The 19,970-nt window shown below is 42.9% G+C and overlaps 1 protein-coding gene across 1 annotated transcript in view; it reads right to left on the bottom strand.

The window, feature by feature from the left end:
- The window catches only part of AGBL1 (ATP/GTP binding protein like 1), a 248,195-nt gene extending 230,835 nt beyond the window's left edge, over positions 1-17,360 (bottom strand). The window contains exons 1-3 of the mRNA XM_032700663.1: positions 17,249-17,360; positions 16,817-16,948; positions 14,324-14,417 (exon numbers count right to left, since the gene is read on the bottom strand). Of these exons, the coding sequence (XP_032556554.1) occupies positions 14,324-14,417; positions 16,817-16,948; positions 17,249-17,267 (245 nt within the window). The 5' untranslated portion in view covers positions 17,268-17,360. The remainder of the gene's footprint in view (positions 1-14,323; positions 14,418-16,816; positions 16,949-17,248) is intronic.
- Positions 17,361-19,970: the final 2,610 nt, after the last annotated feature.

The raw sequence follows: 19,970 nt of genomic DNA, 5'->3' as shown, positions 1-19,970 counted from the left end.
GTCAAGATGAAGGGGCTGGAAGGATCAAAATCAGACAGAATTCTTAAACAATTCATCACCCAGGCAGTTCCAGGCTGACAGTGTGAGAATCCAGGTCTCCCACCCAAGGGAAACATGTAGGGGAACTGGGAAAGGGGCTGAATGCTATCCTTGATTGATTAAGAGGAGTGGTGAGGACACTCATCGAGGCCACATCTGCTAACAAGCACCAGCAGAGCCCTACAGATCATCTCATATGCAGTTAAAGTCTGTCAGTGAATGAGGTTAAATTTCCTTTCTTTCCTCGGGCAGCTGTGTACCACTCCCAATCCAGTTACTACTCAGTTCAGAAAGAGCCTGGTGGTCTGTTGGCTCACTCCTTAGCTGTAATTTTTTCTGTAGCTCATCAGTTCTCCATTCCCAGCAGCTTTTGCTCTGGAGATCACAGGATTGACATGAACGTTGTGCTCACTGGGGAGCACATACTCCAAGCATGAGGAAGAGACCCAGCCCCATCTTTGTTCAGCCTCAAATTTTCTGAATGCTATGTACACCCAGAGTAAGGGCAGGGAGAGGGACACAACACACATACCCTGCTTAGGGCATGATGAAGTCAAATGGCACTTTTTGGTGACATACCAGAGAACCCTGGGCTTAAATCTCAGTAGGGCAACTGTGACTTCTTTCATTAAGAATAATTGAACTGCAGGTGCTTTGCCATTGGGGAGTCTCTGATGGTGAACTATAAAGGGAAGGTAGAGCTTGGAGGTATCCAGGAGTTTATGATGCCAGAAAATAACCCTGCACATATACCACATTGCTTGCAAACCTCTGCAAGATTTTTATTTTATGGATACTATCAATTATTGGCAGTGAAATACTTAAGGGCAGCTTCTGTTACTGACAGTCCAGGCAGTGAGGTATCTAACATGTCACTGCTTGTGCCCAGAGCTATTTGAGAGCATAAAAGGGAGGCTGGTTTCAAAGTAATCAAGGCTAAGAGCTGTAGTTCTCCTTGACTACTAGTTAGTACAAACCATCTCTAAGGCAGCAGTAATCTCAGGGTACAACATCTTTAAAAAGCACTTTGTAATGAAAGGTGCTCTTGAGCTGTGAAGCAGAGGTGTTTGAAACAGTCACCTTTTCTGCAGGGCTGCTGCAATGGGTGGAAAACCTGAGCTTTCATTGCAGCCATTCCTACAGCTTCTCTGCTTAGAATTTTGAGGTTTGTTTTGTTTGAGGTTTTTTGTTTGGTTTGTCTTTCTAACCAAAGAAATAAACATCTTTCAGAGAAGCTAATTTAAAAAATGTATATAGCAGAAGAAACTTGAAAAGTACATGAAATATGAAGCTGAAGGACTGAGAAAGCACCATCTTCCTTGATCTCTTCCAAGAAAGAAGGCTGACTTGTGTGTCAGACTTTTCTTTAAGCAAAAGTCAGATGTTTCAGAATAAAAGAAGGAATGACTTATATTGAACACAAGATGAAAAACTGTGTTTGTTCTTTTTAATCTAATGGTACTGTTTCCATATTACAAGGCTCTAGAAATAGATCCATCAGTTTGTGTTTATATTGCACTTCACTTCCCCCCTGGTCCTATTCAGATTAAGCACATCCATAAAGTCCAGCCAAAGAAACTCGAAGTTTAAAATCTCTAGGGAAGATGTTTTTTTGAATATGCCAGAGCAAGAAGCTGCGTCATGCAAGTGTAGCTGCTGGAATTGTTCTCCCTGTGCTGCATGACAAGGTTCAACTTGGGTGGCTGTGAACTGGCAATAATGTCATAACATAACCCTACAGCCCCACTCAGCTCTGCTCTTGGTGAGTGTGCAGCTACAGCCTGTGGTACCAAGGCCATGGTTTGAATGTGGGAGCAGTTCTTTGCACATCAGTTGCAGCTGACAGCAGTGTTACACCCCCATTCTGCAGCAGGGAGCACGTGCAAAAAGATATCAGTGCAATTAATCTTCTTGCATGCAACACATTTATCAATCCCCATGTGCTTCCCAAGGAGGTAAACATCATTTCCCTTGTTATGCACACAGGTCAGGCAGTTTCTATATATTACTCTTACCTAAATCCCAAAGGATGGTGTTCAGAGTTAGAGCTGCCTGAAAAGCTCATATGCAAGTTGAATTTCAACAAAATATACAGAAGAAAATATGCAGACTCTGTCAACAATTTTTTTCCTGGTTTCCACCTATTCCCACTTTTCAACCTTTCTAATGATTGTGTTCCTTCAACACATACATACATAGCCTTTCAACAGGGAATTTAGTGTGAATTGGGCACTTTACAGTTTGTTGGTCCTAAATGATGCTGCCAAACAGGAAGATGCTTGGAAATACTGGGGTATTCATTTGTATGCCATGTGTGCACACAATACTGAGCTTAATTGGTACTATTAAATCAGTCTCAAATTGAGAACAATGCATAAACATGCTTGAGAAACACAAAGCAACATTCTCTTACAGATTCACAATAGGCATCTTGATCTGAATTTAAAAGGCATTTTTATGTCTAAACATTCAGGTAGCACTCAGCAGGATTTTTCAAAGCTCTTTTGTATACTGAGGTCAGAACTGCCTTTTAACAGTACAAGTTAATCCATTAACCTGCTGAGAGGTTTTCTGTTATGGTTACATTCCCTTTCATCTTCCTACACCTAAATATCTCTGAAAATCTCGACATTCTTTCAGAAAATTTAGGTCTCACCTGAGTCCCTTCAGTCAATAGCAACAGCCAGTTTTTAATCTGTCTTTTATGCTAAACAAATGCCCATTTTACCCACCACGTGTTATTGAAACAGAGGGTTGCAAAACACATGTAGAATGGTGTTAGAAAGGTACAGTAGTGACTAGTTTTGCCACAGGAAAATATAGTAAGCATGAAGTCATTGGGAAAATAAATGTTGCAATTGCAGAGCAGGGAGAAAAGCTTATTAATTTGCCTGGGATTTTCAATAAAGGTTTAGCAGGAAAAAGCCATCTTGCTCTTCAATTCCCTCTGCAATTCTGTGGTTTCTGTCTTTCTGGGCAGGTGAGGGGGGGAATGGGGATACTGCTGCATTGTGTAATATATACTGAGATATATCTCTGCAGGAAAAAGAGCCGAGGTGTGGAAAGCAGACAGCTTTCACACTGCCCTGCAGCAGCTTTCTGGACATAAGACCTCCAGGCTACCCTAGGGAAGGCAACAGAGTCATCTGAGGGTGTGTGATCAGGTTCACACAAAACGAGATAGATGCTGCAAAGGAGGATGCATCTTCTGCAGCTGTCCCTGCCAGCAGGCTGAACCACCACCTCCAACAGCAGCAGAGGCACCACCATCCCAACACCTGCTGTGAATATGTCCTTGTCCTGTCCTCATATCCACAGCTCAGGCAGAAGTAGGACATCTTACTACAGGAAAGGAAACCTGCAGACTGCAGATCAGAGATGAGGCTCTGCAACCACAGCACCTCAAAATATCTAGCATTTCAAAGAACAACAGCATATATAAGACAGAAATGGGAATGGCATAGGCAGGGTCCTGAGAAATAATGAGATGTTTATTTATTTCACCAGTATACACAAGAGTCAGAGAAATAGCTTTATATGCTAGATCACCCATGTTGCCTTCAACACAGCACTTTGCCCAGCTGGTGCCTGAGGTTCAACATGCAGGATGCACTCAGACTTTGTGAGGATGCAGGAAGACTGCAATGCCAGGGGAAGCCAAAACACAGCCTTGGCTTTCATCCCCACATCTTCAAGCAAGGGGATTTGGACACACCACCCTCAGTTGCAACACAGGTCACTACACCACCATGGAGAGCGTAAGGCTGGTTGTAAAGCAGCATCTGGCTGCTGTGGCTGATCCAGCCAGCCACAGACTTATGAATTTGTTCAGTTGCACATGTATAATTCTTTATTAAGCAATAATCTGGCCACATCTTAGTGCTGGTGCCTGTTCTTCAAAACATTTAGCCAGAGGATTTAAAAGGAAGCGAAAGTCAAAAAATGTCACAATGCAGCAAGTACTGGGTCAAATTCTCTTGATATTTGCTGTTTGAAAGCTGCAATGTCACACTGGCATAACTGCAGGGGCTTTTTGAAGCAGTAATTTGCAGAAGCTTAAGTAATAAAAGTTAGGGGTTTGTTTTCCTCTCTTCTTCCATTAGAAAGCTTCCATCTGATATATTCAAGCCAAATTCTGGGATCTGAAAACAGACAATATCAAAGCCAAGGCTGGGAGAACTTCAGCTGTATATACAGGAATGAAGTAATAGGGATAAATAATTAAAACACAGTAAAAATTCTGAGCATTACTTGGATGGTTCTTCCACGTGCCCTTCTTTTTTTCTGCACAGTAAAATCTGGAAGGTGGTGAAAGCTTGAATAACCACAGATATGTGTTATTTAAAGCAACAATGAAAAATAAGGAGGAAATTAAGCTTTTGAGTACACAGTGAGAACTGTTATGCCATTGCAATGTATGCCCTATGGTCCACAAAACGTCCAGACTGGATCCCTTTAACACAGGATGGGAAGAAACACATGGAGTAGATGTGCAAAGATATGGAATGGTTCTCTCTTTTGTGTTCTGCAATAATCTGGCTTTTGCTGAGCCTGACAGTAAAATCTCTGTCTCAGAGGCATGACCTTTCCAAGATTTACACTTCAGGGGAAGTTTCCATTCCCAGGCCCAGAGCTGCACCCATATTGGGAATCAGCAGCCCTGTTCTTCCTCATCAGTCACTTCCTCAAGTTTTCAGGTCCTCTCCTTCACGTTCCAAGCCCTGTCTCCAAACACATCCCACAGCAGCTCAACTCTGGGTTTATTTACAGATTTTACTGGCATTGCTGCCATTCCAAGTGTTGCCCTGCAGATAAAGAGATCGAGAAGAGCCCTGCCAGTGTTAGTGAGCCAGAGCCCTGTGCAGCAGAGCCTTGTGGCACTGCTGTTACAAAACCTCCTCTCCCTAAAAACTCATTTCACCTGCACTAGGTAAATACTCTAGTATTTATTTTATCTCTTTTATTCTCTATAATCAGTGTTTGATACGTACTCAAAAGAGCCTGAAAGACTGTGAAGGCTTTGGAGATCTCTCTCTCTCCCATTGGAAATGAGTCTCTTATGTTGTCTCTGTATCTCTAAAACCAGCTACCCTGCTGCTGCTACAGCTGGTGTGGCTCCAACAGCGCTATCAGGACGGGGAATCCTGCTGCAGAAAGGCTGTTGCTAAGGGCTTTGACACTGTGTCATTTAACTCTGCTCAGGGCAGGTCTAATCGCTGCTGTGCTTTAAAACCACTGATAGTTCTAGAGGCTGGCTTACACTCCACCTGCCAGCATTGCCAGCACTGGTGGAGATGGAAAAAAGCCTCAGCAACCACAGGAAATTCTTAGGGCTGCTTTCCTTGTAGGGACGGCATGGTGCAAAGTGCTGCTGTAGAAGCTCTGCACTACTGTTTTCTTTCATTGTTTTTTCCAAATTTTCCTTGCCTACTTTTGGACCAAAAGCTTTTCTGAGGAGGACTTCATAGCTGCTTTCTGCCCCCTTCATAAGGGGAACAGGCTTCTGGGTGGGAGGAGAAATGGCAATAAACCAAGTGAAAGCCAAAGGAGAAGAGATTCCTGGGCTCTCATACGTGCTGACACTCAAGTGGGTGCCCTCAGCTTTATCTGCTCACTCTCTGGCCCCTGTCAGAGATTCACGTCATTACCCAACTCAATGATTTCCGAGGGGGATTCTTTCATTGTCTCCTTGACACAGGAAAACAAATGCAGGCAAACAGGCAGGTTGGGCACCTGTTCATCACCTCTCCAAGCACATTCAGATAGACTTTGCTAGAAATACCTTTCTGCCAGTCCTCCAGGGCTGCTGGGCTGATGCTTCTTGAAAGCCTTGGCACTTAACATCCACCTCAAACATGTTTACAAGGTCACATAACCATGTTGCTCAATCCTCTCCTCACTCTGCCAGCTCCGCATTCACTCCACAGACCACTTCAACTGCATCCTGCCTGAGCATAAAACCTCTCACAAATTCACTACTGCTTTTCTCTCCCCTTTCTCACTTCCCTTCCTGTCTATCTCTGTCCTTACTGAATGCCTCAGACAGAACTGACTGTACACTCACTACCCTTAGTAAGGCTAAGAAATATGAGAAATGTGAGTGTTTAAGTGTATGCACTGAGCATATGAAAGGTCTGATCTCATGTGACTTGCCCACAGTAACACACCATGTCTCAGATTAGTATTTCAGACATGAGAGATCTTTTGTCTCCTACCATCATACTTTTTGCCTTCTTTACTTTTACAGCCCCACCACCTCCAGTGCAAAACTTCTCTCTACACCTCCAGTTCAGAAGCAGCTTACACACTCCTCATCTCGCAGATAACCCTCCAGCTTCCAGAAGGCATGCCAAACCCTTGATTTCTTCATAAATTATGAAATATTTTGTAATTCTTCTAACTCTGTTTTCATTTCTTTAAATTTTAATTAATTCCTCTCTGTTCTTCCTGTGCTGCATTTAGTCTTGAGTTAACCTTCTATGGGGGACTATCATATCCAGCTGCAAAAAAAATTATTAACATTAATAATTCATTTAACTCTGAGAAACACTCAGAGGTGCAACTGATGTATGAAATCAAGTCACACCTCCCATTTGGATGGGACTGACAGTAGTTTCCAGGGCTATGTGGGATATACCCCTCAGAGAGGTTCTAAAAGGCAGTGACATTGCAATGCAATGAGGTACTCAAGTGTTAGCTTTAATCTAGAACAAAGACCAAGACTGAGACAGATGCAGCAACATGAACAATACTCCCAGAGTGGATAATATGTCCTAAGACGCTTGGGTAGTCCACAGTGGGGGCCCTGCTGCAAACCTTAGCAGTTGTGAGCACAATGAGGTAGATTAAAGCTCAGGCAGAGAGAATCTCCCCCCCAACAAACTCAGAGCTGCCTGCAGTATAGACATACCCAAAGCCATGATGTGAGGTCAGCCATGAACTGCATCTGCCATAGCCACTGGGTGTGAAAAGTCATGAACTTGAGAACAGCAGCAACTTGCCCTCATACCATCCTTCCAAATATAACCCACTAGCTCACCAAAGGGGAAGAAATAATGGGAAGGCAAAGCATTGTTTCTCTTTCAAACTGTGACCTGAAATAGATGTAAAACATAAGCTGTAACTAAAAGAAAAAAGCAAACATCTCTTTCAAAATAATAGTCTTACTAAATGAGTTCCTCCCTTCCAATGGCATATCAAGTTAAGCTTAGAAGTGGATTTCTCTTTATATAATGCTCATTCACCAATTTTTTCATGCCACATAGGCAGGTACATCTGTAGTAAACCTTCCCATACCAAAGGCTACCAAGAGATGGCACCAGGATTTCTGTGTGCCACATGTTTGTCCAGACCTGTGGAATAACCTTGGTGGATGGTATTCCTCTCTGCCTCATCAATTCTTCATCTATTTTCAAATCTAACGTGAAAGCATCTCTTTTTTCCTTGCCTCTACCTCTTAATTTTCCAATTTCTCCCATCTACTGCTATTAACAGTACAATGCCAGTAAAATGTAATTCTGAAATGCAACTCTATTTGTTCTGCAAAGCAGCACTGAGATAGCATCAGTCTGAAATGAGATTTTGTAACTTATTATTAATATTAGAACAGGTCATTCTTTGAGAGAAATCACATAGACCGTAAAAAGAACAGAAGAGAAAGAACTGCATGAAACTGGGACACCTTTGGCTCCAAGATAATTTCTTCTATTACAATGGCTCATTGCATTAAATTTGCACAGTAGGGTTTATTTACCTATCTTAGTGATGCAACCATCCCCGCTTCATGTTATCTGAGATTTTACTCAAGTTGAAGAGACGCTTTTTATAAAAAAATTTTCCAAACAACCCTCTTTCTTTTTGTTTCTGGCATCATCTTGTTCAGGATGGTATTTATTAGTTTTATTTAGCAGGAATTCTAGGATAAATCCTGTGAGATCAAGGCCAGATGAAAAGCATGTCCTTTAGTTGTGACATAGCTCAACAGAAATATTTTGGCCCTTCCTGTGAATTTTCTACAGGGATCAAGTGAACTAAATAGTATCTGCTTAGTCTCAAAGCATTGATTAATTCTGACCACATTCCAATAGAATCATGTGTTACTTTCCAATTAAATATCCAGACTGCTCGACATGATTAATGGCAAAACACAGACTAACAAGAGGCATTAAGAATTATCTACTTTTGATCTTCTATCAGGAGCCATTGCCAAATTAAACAAAGAACCCATCACAGCAGCTTCCATATCAGGTTGCAAAGGAACCAATCACCATGTCAGTACACTGAGTTTCTTCTCTTTCTCAAAATATTGTCTGGCAATGGCCAGATATGTTGCATATTCTGTTCTAGCAGAGAACAGCTGAAACTTTAGCCCAATCCATGGGGATGGAATTGCAGTAAACGTATGTGGTGGTCTACCAGCAAGAAGTTATCCAGGATTAAGGATAGGGAAAATCTAACTGCCTGCTCTGGGGTTTAGAATACATTTGTGGTTGGATCTCTTCCATGTGCCTCTCCATCATTCTTAACAGAAGAGATAAGTCTAGTGTTGGGGTCATCCCCACGACACGTCTCCTCTCTCTGTCTAAACCAGACACAGCCACTGTCGTTCTGGTTTCTTCTGTCGGTTTTAAGGTCACAGGAGATCACTTCTACAAGCATTTGTTGATGTGGCACCTTGGACACTTTTCAACACTGTGGGCTCAACACTTAGATTTTATCTTGCATCAAAAGCACCAGTTTCAAGATGAGAAAACAGAATCCCAATTGTATGCAAAAAAAGTGTTCTAAAAAAGCAGAGCAATCTATATGCTCCTTTGTTCAAAGCCTAATTTGAAACTACATACAGCCTCTTAACTTATATCTTCATAATTTCCAGGATCTTTGTATTCTCCTTGGTCAATCTGACATAATATCTGATTAAATATGGCTTTTAGCTTTAGATGTGCTCTCCTGATTGCCCTGATTTTCCTCTCTTCATTTGCATGACCTCTGCTTTCTGTACTCCAGAAAAAACCTTCCTTTCAGCTCACCGTGTGACAGAAGTATGTGGTACAGGAATCACTTCAAGACCATAGCAACCATGCCATCATTATTCTTGCACGTTTCAGATTCACGAGTCATTCCCCACCTCAAATCACTCCTGAGCATTTACCAGCAAAGAAAAGATGCACAACTTGTGATATTCTCCTTCCTCCTGGGTTTTGAGCCCTGACACCAGTTGGAGAGGACACCATTTTCCGAATCTCTCTCGGCAACCATCTACCTGACCCAGGCTTGAATGCCCATCATGCTACTTCCAAGTTGCCAACTCCAGACTCATCCTCCACTTCACAGAGAGAAATAAACATTTTTAAGACACCTCACATTTCTAGAGGCAAACACTTGCCACAGGTGAAGAGAATTTGCTTCTTTTTCCCTTTGGTATGTGAGGAATCCAGATATCCACCTCAGGTGGAATAGAGTTACACTGAAGGATTTCCTCCCTTTAATGAAAAGGGAGATTATCAGCAAGCCTCTGAGGAGCTGGGACTATCCAATAAGCACCAAACATAAGAAGAATTGTGATCAAATGTCAGAAGTGGTTAATGCTGGACATGAGCAAAGGCAGATAATTTCTGCATATCACATTTTCTAGTGAATTAATTTGGCGCCATTCCCAGACCTTTTTTATTCACTTTCCACTTTTAATTAAGTAGTCAAACTTTACTGGAACAGCCCAGTGTAGAAAGCCAAGTATTGTGAATACTCACAGAAAGAGTTTTTATTTCTGACAAATACTCACTCTTGTTGCAATCTCTCATACAAGGTTTATGTGAACAATTACCATGAGCCACTCTGCTCAGTATGATAAATAGATGTACTCATAGAGCTTTGAGAAATAAAGACATTTTAAAAGACTCTTCAAATTGCTTTAATAAAACTGCCCACCAATCTTTTAACAGAAGAAAAAGGAAACATAATGGAGGGAACGACGCAGACACTTGTCATCCCACCATTTGCCATTTTCTTAAACACAGGTCTTCCTCATATGAGAGTAAAACCTGGTTCTTTATTTCCAGCCACTTTGATACTTTATCTTCAACTTGAGGAGTCCTAGAAGAGCCTGCACATCACGTAGGCACAAAAACACAGCCTCCAAAGCCATTGATGAGGATACCTAATACTTGACAACCTAGAGACCCATACAGAAGAGACCCAGATCCTGGTTGACTAGAGAACAAACTTCTTCCGCTGTCACATTCCACATCCTACAACACATCCAAATATCTCTCAGAACAAGTAAGCTGGGAAAACAAGCAACAGTGTTGAAAGGGACACTGGAAAGCAGGAGAAGGGTAGAAGCTATGGAACAAATGGGGAGTAATTAAGATGAAAGGTGAAAAGAGCAGTGACCATTGCACTGTGTGGGGCATCAGAGATGCTACATTAGAGAAGGTGTTGATGGAGTGAAGATTTGAGCGTCCCACACACACTCATATCAGATATCCCAGCTACTGACATAAACAGAGCTGAGAGAAACAGAACATCATCTGGTTTTATTTTAAACTGTCCCTGTAAAAGGTATCAGAAAACCTTTCCCACAGCACAGCATCATGAGAGACGGGCAAGACAGCCTTGAGTCTCTGACTCACTTGGATTTCATGGTGGCTAACTCAGGAGATCTCTATACCTCAGAGAGTTTTGTGTTTTTTTCCATGTAGCTTTTACCTCAGATATGGGTAGTTCTGGAAAGATCTACAATTATGGCACCAGCAACCTGAAGACCTCAAATGCCTAACTAAAGCCCATAAAGTCCATGAGTCACAGTCCCAGGGGAATCAGAGATACTTGGCATATACCCAGAGAAGGTCAATTGGAGCATGGGGAGACTATTTCTAAATAACCCAGAGCTTTGCCACTGGGAAAAATAAATAGAACTATGTATCTAGTTTCCACATCTTAGCTGGCTAAATAAATAGCTCTCACAGGGCACTCTCCAGGGCAGATTCTTAAAGTGACCTTGGTCCTGCTGCTGCCCAGAACAGGGGAACACGAGTGTACCCACAAGAGAAGTGGTGCATTTTCAATGCTGCATTCCTGGCAGCTGATCAGAGAGCAGGGTAATCTCAGCTCCCACAGTTGCCGGCTGTTCCTTCCCAGCAGAAAGGCAAACCATGGTGGCACATAGTTATGAAGTGGAGAGAAGGTATCGAGAGCAAATACAAAGCGAGGCTCAGAGGACTTCAGGGACGACATTGGAATTTTCCTCTGTAGGCAGGTTATAGACTAGTGTTCTCTACAAGTTCCATACTAATACCAAAAAAGAAGCAGATGTTTTTGTGAGTAACTGCACCAAAATACCCCACTCCAGATTTCTGCACAACCACAGCAACTACGGGAAGATCTGCACCAGTGTCAGATTGCCAGGAGCACACGCTGGGCTAGACAAAGCACATGACTTTTTTTATCCTTTCTTCCAATCTCAGAAAACCCACCTATAAGCTCCCTACTCCAGTCACCTCACAAATTTATGGCTAGAGCAACTCAAAACATAGAAGGACAATTTCACATGTACCCACCTCAATTTCTGATGAACTGTAAGGATGCTTAGGATTTTCATAGCATAGCTATCTGAGGCATTTCCTAAAACTGGGAAAGAAGACCTGTAGCCTATGCTACAGTCTGTACTTCTAGTCTCAGGACCTAAATCCTTGTCAACATCTCCTGGAGCCACTTTCCCCAGTGAGAGCAGTGCTCCCAAATGGACTGCAAGCAAGAACAATTTCTACTGAATAGTAAGAAACTGGTGTTGTGAACTGGGTTGCAAGTGTGAATTAAAACAAAACAGGTTTGTGTTGTTCTTCTGATGTGAAACAGACTGTCTCCACTCTGCCATTGACCTTCTCTGGCACCCCCAGTTACGAAACAAGAGGCCCAGCTCTGAACCTTGGCCAGGCCAGCTGAGTGGCCACCAGGCTTCAGCTGATTTATGGTTCTTGTTCATTAGGCCACGTGTAAATGGGAGCCAAATCACCTTTTCTGTGAGCTAGGTCACAGAAAGATTTTATGCTCCGATTGCACACTCATACAAATATGTTTTAAGAAGAGCACAAATATTTTAGGAAATAAAAAGATAAATAGGAAACTGAACTAGCAATGACAAGCTCAGGTAGACAACAATTAATGTATGAGATACCTTTTTTCAAAGGGAAAATAAAAGCTTTTCAGTAATAAATAAAAAGGTTTATTAGCAATAAACCTGAGGTTTTATTGAGAACAATTTTGAGTTTGCTCTTCTGATGTGTGTCTGTGTCCCAAATGGAAAAAAGGTCCACTGAAGAGTTCAAAACAATTCTTGTATGTCAGATAAAAGGAAGAAAAAGCTAAATATTGCATATTGACAATCTGGAATAATTGAAAACAAAAGCAACGTGTTTCTCTGAAGGCTATTTCTTCCTCTTTCTTCTTATAAGTGAGTATTCTAGACTACTTTACAGCCTACATTACAGCAACCCTCAGCACTCACTGCATCTCCAAATGAATTTCAACAAAAAGCCAGGCTAGAAATGTGTGACAGATACCAAGTTTTTCACTTTCCCCAGAGGAAACATCAAATGGAAAAAAGCACTTTTCCACAAAATTCACTTTAAAAACCTTTATGCAGCCAGTCCCATTGCTTAACAGGGAACTGATGCAGGCAAAAGTCCTATTACATACAGATCCTGACCTATAAGGCTACCATAGAAGTAGAACTAACACTATTCTAATCATAGCTAACACTTCCATAGGAAGGAAAACAGGGAATTAAGTGGAATTTGCTTAGTTAAGCATGGGCTTGGACCCATCAGTCATTTTTGGTTTCCTCAGAATTCAAGCCCAGCTCTGGGTCTAACTCATCCTGGGCACCCCTGCCATACACAAAGCAGTTCTCCAGGCTCCCTAAATCTCAAAGTTATAACATGAGATCTTAGGGGAATGTTGAAGGATGCTCAGATATCCTAGAAATAATACTGTAGCAATAATATTCTTTGAATTCCTCTCTGTTGGAAACATTCTGGTATCACACTTTTGGACAGACCACATAGAGGAGTCTCAGGTACTCTAAGAGAGAACGCAAGTTGTGAAGCAGTTCCAGATCCTTAGCACTGTACTAGAAAGCCAAAAGCACAGGCTAAAAGTGAGTTGGCTCCCATCAACAAGGCAGCTGCAATTCAAATTTCTTCCCATGCAATGTGTTGTGTAACTGGTGATACTGGGAGAACTACTATCAGTCTTTGGTGGTAACATCAGGATGGACATTACTCACTGGTACCCTCACCCAGAATGACTGGCCTCCACTTCAACCACAACTAAGCAAGTAGTGGCCAAACTGTTGTGCCATGTCTGTCCATCCTTCTGACCTACACACAATGCTCAGCCTGGAACTGCTTCCTCAGTGGTCACCAGCCATGGACCTCACCCACGTCAGGTCCATGCAGAAGCCAAAGCCAACTGAACGCTCCCATGTCCTTGCTGAGATGTGCATGAGGAAGTAGAGAGTGTGCTCCATAAACCACTGCATGTCTCAGCAGGAGAACTGGCAGGTTCTGTGTTGCTTAAGCAAGTGGGATTGTGTAGGCACAGCTCACAGCAGTAAATTCTTCCTCCTGTTTTTAAAGAGCAAGTCACAGAAACGTGTCCTTCTGCAGTGTTTTCCACATTACAAAGTTTGCCTTGAAAGGCATCTGAGGAAGTGATCATTTGGCCTTAAGATGGAGATATAAAATGGACTTGCTGTCTTCAGAAAAGAACTATTTGAAATATGTGGGATGGGCTTAAAACCAGATGCAGATTAATACTAGTAAGAACTGTCATACTTCAAAAATATCATGATGACTTGCATATCATCATGACTGTCTGGAAAAGGAGGATGAGGCAGTACTGCCACGATTCCACTGTACCTGCCCCCAAGGCTGGTGGTGGCAGGAGGTTCTTGCTAAGGGGTAAATGGGAGCAGTTTTTCTGCTGCCAGCACAAGCTTCTCAAAACCCAGTCGTGGCTGGGGAACAAAGGAAGATACCTTGCAATCAAACTGCCATCCCTGTATAGGGTATACTACAAACAAATGGCCACCAGCATGAATCATATGATGAATCATGGCATTAATGTGTCCTTCAGGGAACTATTTCTACCTCTTAAAAAACCCTGCAGATTTAAAGTGAGTGGAAACTGCATACATTTCTGATTTCTATGCCTCTTCAAGTGGAACCAAAATTTTATTTCTTGCAGTCCTGGAAAGATGAGTTCCCTTGGGGCTACTGCCTACCTGACCGTCCTGACGTGTCTCTTGCTGTAGGGAGTGATGACTTTGAAAAGCAGCTCCATGGCTCCATTGATGCCAAGCATAGTTCCTGTGGTAACTAAGGCAATAAAAGAAAAAAGCAGTCAGCTCTAAAGCAGGTAGTCTGTAATGTGTTTTAGAGGAGATGTGGGGAAGGGAGTAGCTGCCCCTGAGGCTGTGAACTCTCTGGGCTCCCATCTGGACTCCACAGGTCACCTTACAAACACAGAAAGTGAAGCATAAAGCTGTCCATGGACTCAACCAGAGCCAAGATCAGGTGAAAAAGAAGTCCTGCAGCTCTTTCCCAAGTTCCCCAAAGCCCCTTTTCCTGTAGGTATTGTACTCTCCAGACAACAAATTGTAATTAAATAAGGTCTTCTCCCAGAAAAATGACAAATTCATCCCACATTTTCTACATGCAACTCCATGAGGACAGTTCATTTTAGGGGGTCTTGGAGGGCAGAGTTTTCTTTCTCTGCTATTATTCAGCAGGATGGAAGTGAGGTTTGGGGGCAGGGGTGCTTCTGAATGCAGCTTAATTTCATCTAGGCCAATTTTCCCTTTAATCCTTCACTTGTTAACATGCTAGGAACTTTCATAGATAAATTTTACAATCAATTCCAAAAATGCCTGATGCATAAACTAGGTGTTTAGCAAGACTTCCCCACTATGAGACAGCATCTCTGTGTAATGAAGGGACAAAAACAGCCCTGAAATATTAAATGCAAGCGACCAAGGTGAAAGGATCAGTAATCAACAGCAGCCAGGGGAGCTGGCTGCCTGCCCACTGCTGGGTTTTGGCTGTTTTGTAGATATCTCCCAGTGGTCATCAGAGAGCTGCCAGAGGGCCCATCATCTCCTCTCATCCTACCATGTCCCTGCCAAGCTCTCCTGTGATGGAAAGCTTTGCAAGGCTTGCCAACTACATTCACACTTGCCTGTAATTCATTAGAGACAGGGTGGTGGACAAGGCTGTTTGAACTCATCCTGCCCCAGAGCAGGACATGGGCAGCCAGACACATCTGGTTATAGTGAAAGGAGCAACTCAGAGTGAAGAACTGGTTCATGAGATGAGACAAGGACTCATCTTTTTTGCTTTCGTACCTAAGCACTCTCAGAGTGCTTCTGAATTCCCTATAGTTCCACTCTATAAATATAATTTTTAAGGTTGGAAAAATGTAATCCCCTAGTTTGGTACCACATCCACATAGACTTTCACCTAACTTCCCCTGCATCTTCCCAGCTGGGCCACAGAGCCCACAAAGCCAAAGCTACTCATGGAGGGGAAGCACATCTGAAGAATGCAGGAGGTACCTGGAGAATAATAGACTTGCTCCAGCAAAGGTGCAGAGCTGGGGTTCTGGGGTCTGACATTAACAGAAAGGAGGCCAGGCTGCAGTGTGCATCCTAAAACCTCTGCAAAAACTGCAGCAGAACTGGAATGCAGGTGCACTGAAGCAGGGAGCTGGGAAGTGTGTAGATCATATTTGGGGTGGGAGGCAGCCCAGGGTCACTGCGCAGCTGTGAAACCCAAATAAAGGCACGTTTCATCTTCTGGCCTTGGCTGCATTTTCAGCCACACTCAGCCTTTCAAATACTGCTTATCATGGGTAGAGGGGTTGAGTGTTGAGGTTTGGATGCTTGCCTGAGAAAGCCCATTGCATGAAAGTAACTCCTGTACAGACAGAAGGGACCTGCAGGGCAGGGTGCCAGGAGTGCTAAATCTCAGGATGCATATATTAGACTCAGACAGGATGGCCATCAAGAATTATCTGCTGGGTGAGGGATGTGGAGAAGGAGAGGAAAGGGTTAGAGTGAGCAAAGGGAAATTTGTTCTGACAAGCTCAGTGCTTCATAGCAGGGAAAGCCTGTATGAATCTCTAATGATCCCAGGAGAGAATACTGGAAATCCCATTGCCTGAATCATTTAACATGAGGGCATTGCCAACCAAGAAAAGCTGTGAGAGTGCACGGGTGGGAGAATATTAGACAGAAGACCAGGATCTAATATCTGCTTCCTGGGGGACCTTGAATGTGTAACTGATTTTTCTCTCCCTCTGCTTCTCCACCCATTTTTCCTTCCTCGTGGAGCTGCTCTGAGGATCAATACAATCAGCAGTAGTGAGACATTTGGCTGTTATGGTAATGGGAGCTGCATAGAGACTTAAAGTACCCAAATCTCGGAGCAAAAGAATTGACTGTCTATTTTTTAGAATAGGAGATCATTGCCATGAATATTTTTCACTACAGCACTTATATTTCCATAGTCTGTAGAGGAAATGCACTGTAAGGGCTGCATAGGCCCTTAGAGGAGCACCTTTTTCTATGGTTGTTCTGGCTTTTGTGCCTGATTCTGTACATTAATGGTGCATGCAGACACTAACCTTATCAGGAATAATGTTTCTTTTCATTGAAATTACTAAAGAAGAACTCTGGCAACTATCACACAGAGAAAAAGAGGAAAATCCTGGCACTCACCATTAGAAGCACAAACCCTCAGGACCCAGAGGCAGTGGGTGAGGGGCAGGTGGTGGTCCAGGTTTCTTCTTGTCAAGCTCAGTATTATATCAGTGGTTTCTGCCTTCTGCACTTTCAGGCCAAACTTCCTATCTGTGAAAAGCAAATAAGAATCAAACTATTGCAGAGGCCAGGTCTTTGCAGCAGTCCTGATAAACGTATTTGCACCAAAACTTGTAACTCAAGATCTCCTAACAAAGGCTTTCAATTGTATCAATGAGTTAAACCAGCATTAATCCCACCAAAACCAGGAAAATATGGAATTGCCTGCAGTCACCATATACAAATCATAGAATAGTTTGGGTAGAAAGGGACCTTTAAAGCCCACCTAGTCCAACCCCCCAGCAATGAGTTGCACTGGACCAGGTTACTCAGAGCCCCATCCAACCTGACCTTGAACGTTTCCAGACATGGGGCATCCATCACCTCTTTAGACAATCCGTGACAGTGCCTCACCACCTTCATCATAAAAATATTTCTTCCTTATATCCCATTTGAATCTATCCTCTTTCAGTTTAAAACCGTTACTCCGCGTCCGATAGCAACAGGCCCTACTAAAAAGTCTGTCTCCACCTTTCTTGTAAGACCCCTTTAACTACTGGAAGGCCACGATAAGGTCATCCTCAGTTTTGAGCCCCCCCACCCAAGAAACCTCCCATCACCCAGCAGTACCTCGTTGGCCAACCCTGGCCAGCAGACGCAGCAGGGGCAGGAGGGTGCTGTGGTCGGGGGGCTCGGCCCGGGCGGCGGTGGCGAGGGCCTGCAGCAACGCCTCACTGCCCCCTTTGCTGATCACATAGTGGATCCTCCGGCCAGTCCCTGGGGAAAAGAGAACAGACCGCTCAGAGCATCTCTTCCCTGAGCCACAGCTACCACAAACCCTCAGCACACAAAGTTTCCACGGCCTTTCAACAGTATTTTAAGGCTATAAATCCAAGAACGTTTGCAGAATTGGCCGTGGATCTCAGGTGCCCCTGGCCTGGAGACACGGCTAATGGCTGCGTGGTGGAACTATGTGCTCTGCTGGCTGTTACTACAACAGTCATTGTCTTCCCAAACCCACATGATGCAGAAGTTTTTCGCTGTGCATTGAAATGTGGCAGAGAGGAATAAGCAGAGGCACCGACAGGTTTCAAAGGAGCAGAAGGCTCAGTGATCTTTTCTTAGATATTGGAAATTAAACAAGGAAAGGACTAAAGCTGCAACGGGCTTCTGCCAAATGAAAAGGAAGCCTAGGGAAGCCCTGGAGACAGCTTTCATATAAATCTAGGTCTCCAAAGAAACCACAGTCTAATCCTGTGAGCCCCACTGTGTTAACAAATATTGACCCATGGGCGACTTGGGCAGCGACTTCAGGCTCTGTAGTTGGAGGATGCTGCTTGTTCAATTCCTGGAGGGGGGCAGTGCCTCCTATCTCCCTGTAGACAATCCTTCCACCCAGCTGAGGAACAGGGCTGCAGGGCTCCAAAAGAGAGGCCCAGATGGACGGCCAATGCCTGTGGTGGGACTTCGAGCAGTGAGGAACCGAGGAAGCTCCAGCACTCACCACTGTAGTCCCCACAGACTGGCAGATTGGCTGGCTTGGGAGTTGTTTAGCAAATGACAATTTTATGTGGAGGAAGGAAAAGAAATTTTCTTATCTTTTTTCAGTTCTTTTGTTAATTCACTTTTTTTTTTGATGTGGCCTGGGCACATGCAGTGATATCCCTTCCCTGCAGGCCAAGGTGGAGGTGCTTTTTGGGGAGAGAGTCTCTAGAGAGTCCCTGGGCTCTGGGAAATCAAGCTCCTCTTCCTGTCTCACAGCCCTCTCTCCAAGTTTATGCAGGAATGAATTCCCTGACCTACTTGAGGACCCCTTTCTCGCCACAGTCCACATCCATTTTCCCAGACCTCTGTTTCCTTACCCAGAGACAGCAAGTCGGTGAGGACACTGAGAATGTTCAGGATGACATCCCTGTCACAGGAGCTCTGAAATGAAAACACACCAAATTCAAGTATCAGTTCAGAACAGTGAACTTCATGCTGCACAGGGCTGCAGTGTATCATGCAGTGCAGAGGCACTGAGATCCTTGTTTGGATACTGAGCGCTTTGTGTGCCATCTGGCCAGTGAATTTGTGGAAACATATTGGTAACACATTTTAAAAGCCTCTGACAGATCATGCTACACAATATTTAATACACAGTAGCATTTCTGTAGAATTTACATATAAATTCTAAATTAAAGCTCTCCTTTTTGGTTTGCTCTGGCTACCTCAAAGTTGAGGAAATTCTGTATTACATAGAAATATTAAATGCGAGGTGGTTTTCCACAACAGCATCTCTTATTACTGGCAATTGAAGAACAAAATATTTAAATTACATTAATCCAATTTACAAGAAAATTCTCCTGTCTCTGCAGCTACAACCATGTGAAAGTCTTGAATCTGAAGAGCAGAAAAATGCCCTAAATTTATTTTTAAATTAATATAATTTAATTTTAAGACCAAGTAACAACCACATTTTAGCATCACACATTCTGCATTAGAGTCACTTTTAATTTTGTACTAGAAAAAATAAGATATACTGTACTTGATATTGACCATTCATCTGTGTGATACATTAGACCCGTTCTTTAATCCTGCTCCAAACAGATTTCACTGCTGTGATTGAAGAATTAATCACCAGTCTGCATTGCTGCATGAGGGATTTGGGTTAAGTTCTGGATATCATAATTTCTGAACAGATACAACACAATACAAATTCCCAGTATAACAGAAAGCTTACATTTGTGTAGCCTTGGTCCCAAAGAACCTCAGGATCATATAAACTATAATGGAATAACTTTATCTCCAATTAAATTATGACAATAGGATAATATCTTAAAAATATATGGCTCCTATATTTCTGAACATGGAACTGCTTCAGAAATTTAACCTACTGGTATCTATTCTGGATATATGGGATCATTTTACCAGCCAAATTGATTCAACCATCCTCTGACATATTTAACATTATGCAACTGAAAATTTAAGACAAGGAATTGAGAAGTAACATCTAGCAAAAAGGAACTCTAGAAACAATATGAGGGAAATCTAATTCAGGTCTGTAATAATGGCTACTAATTCAAGTGGATGG

The sequence above is a fragment of the Chiroxiphia lanceolata genome, chromosome 12 (genome assembly GCF_009829145.1).
Source record: "Chiroxiphia lanceolata isolate bChiLan1 chromosome 12, bChiLan1.pri, whole genome shotgun sequence".
NCBI classification, from domain to species: Eukaryota; Metazoa; Chordata; class Aves; order Passeriformes; family Pipridae; genus Chiroxiphia; species Chiroxiphia lanceolata.
Note: the sequence above shows the minus strand (reverse complement) of the source record. Positions and strands in the feature narration are given on the sequence as shown.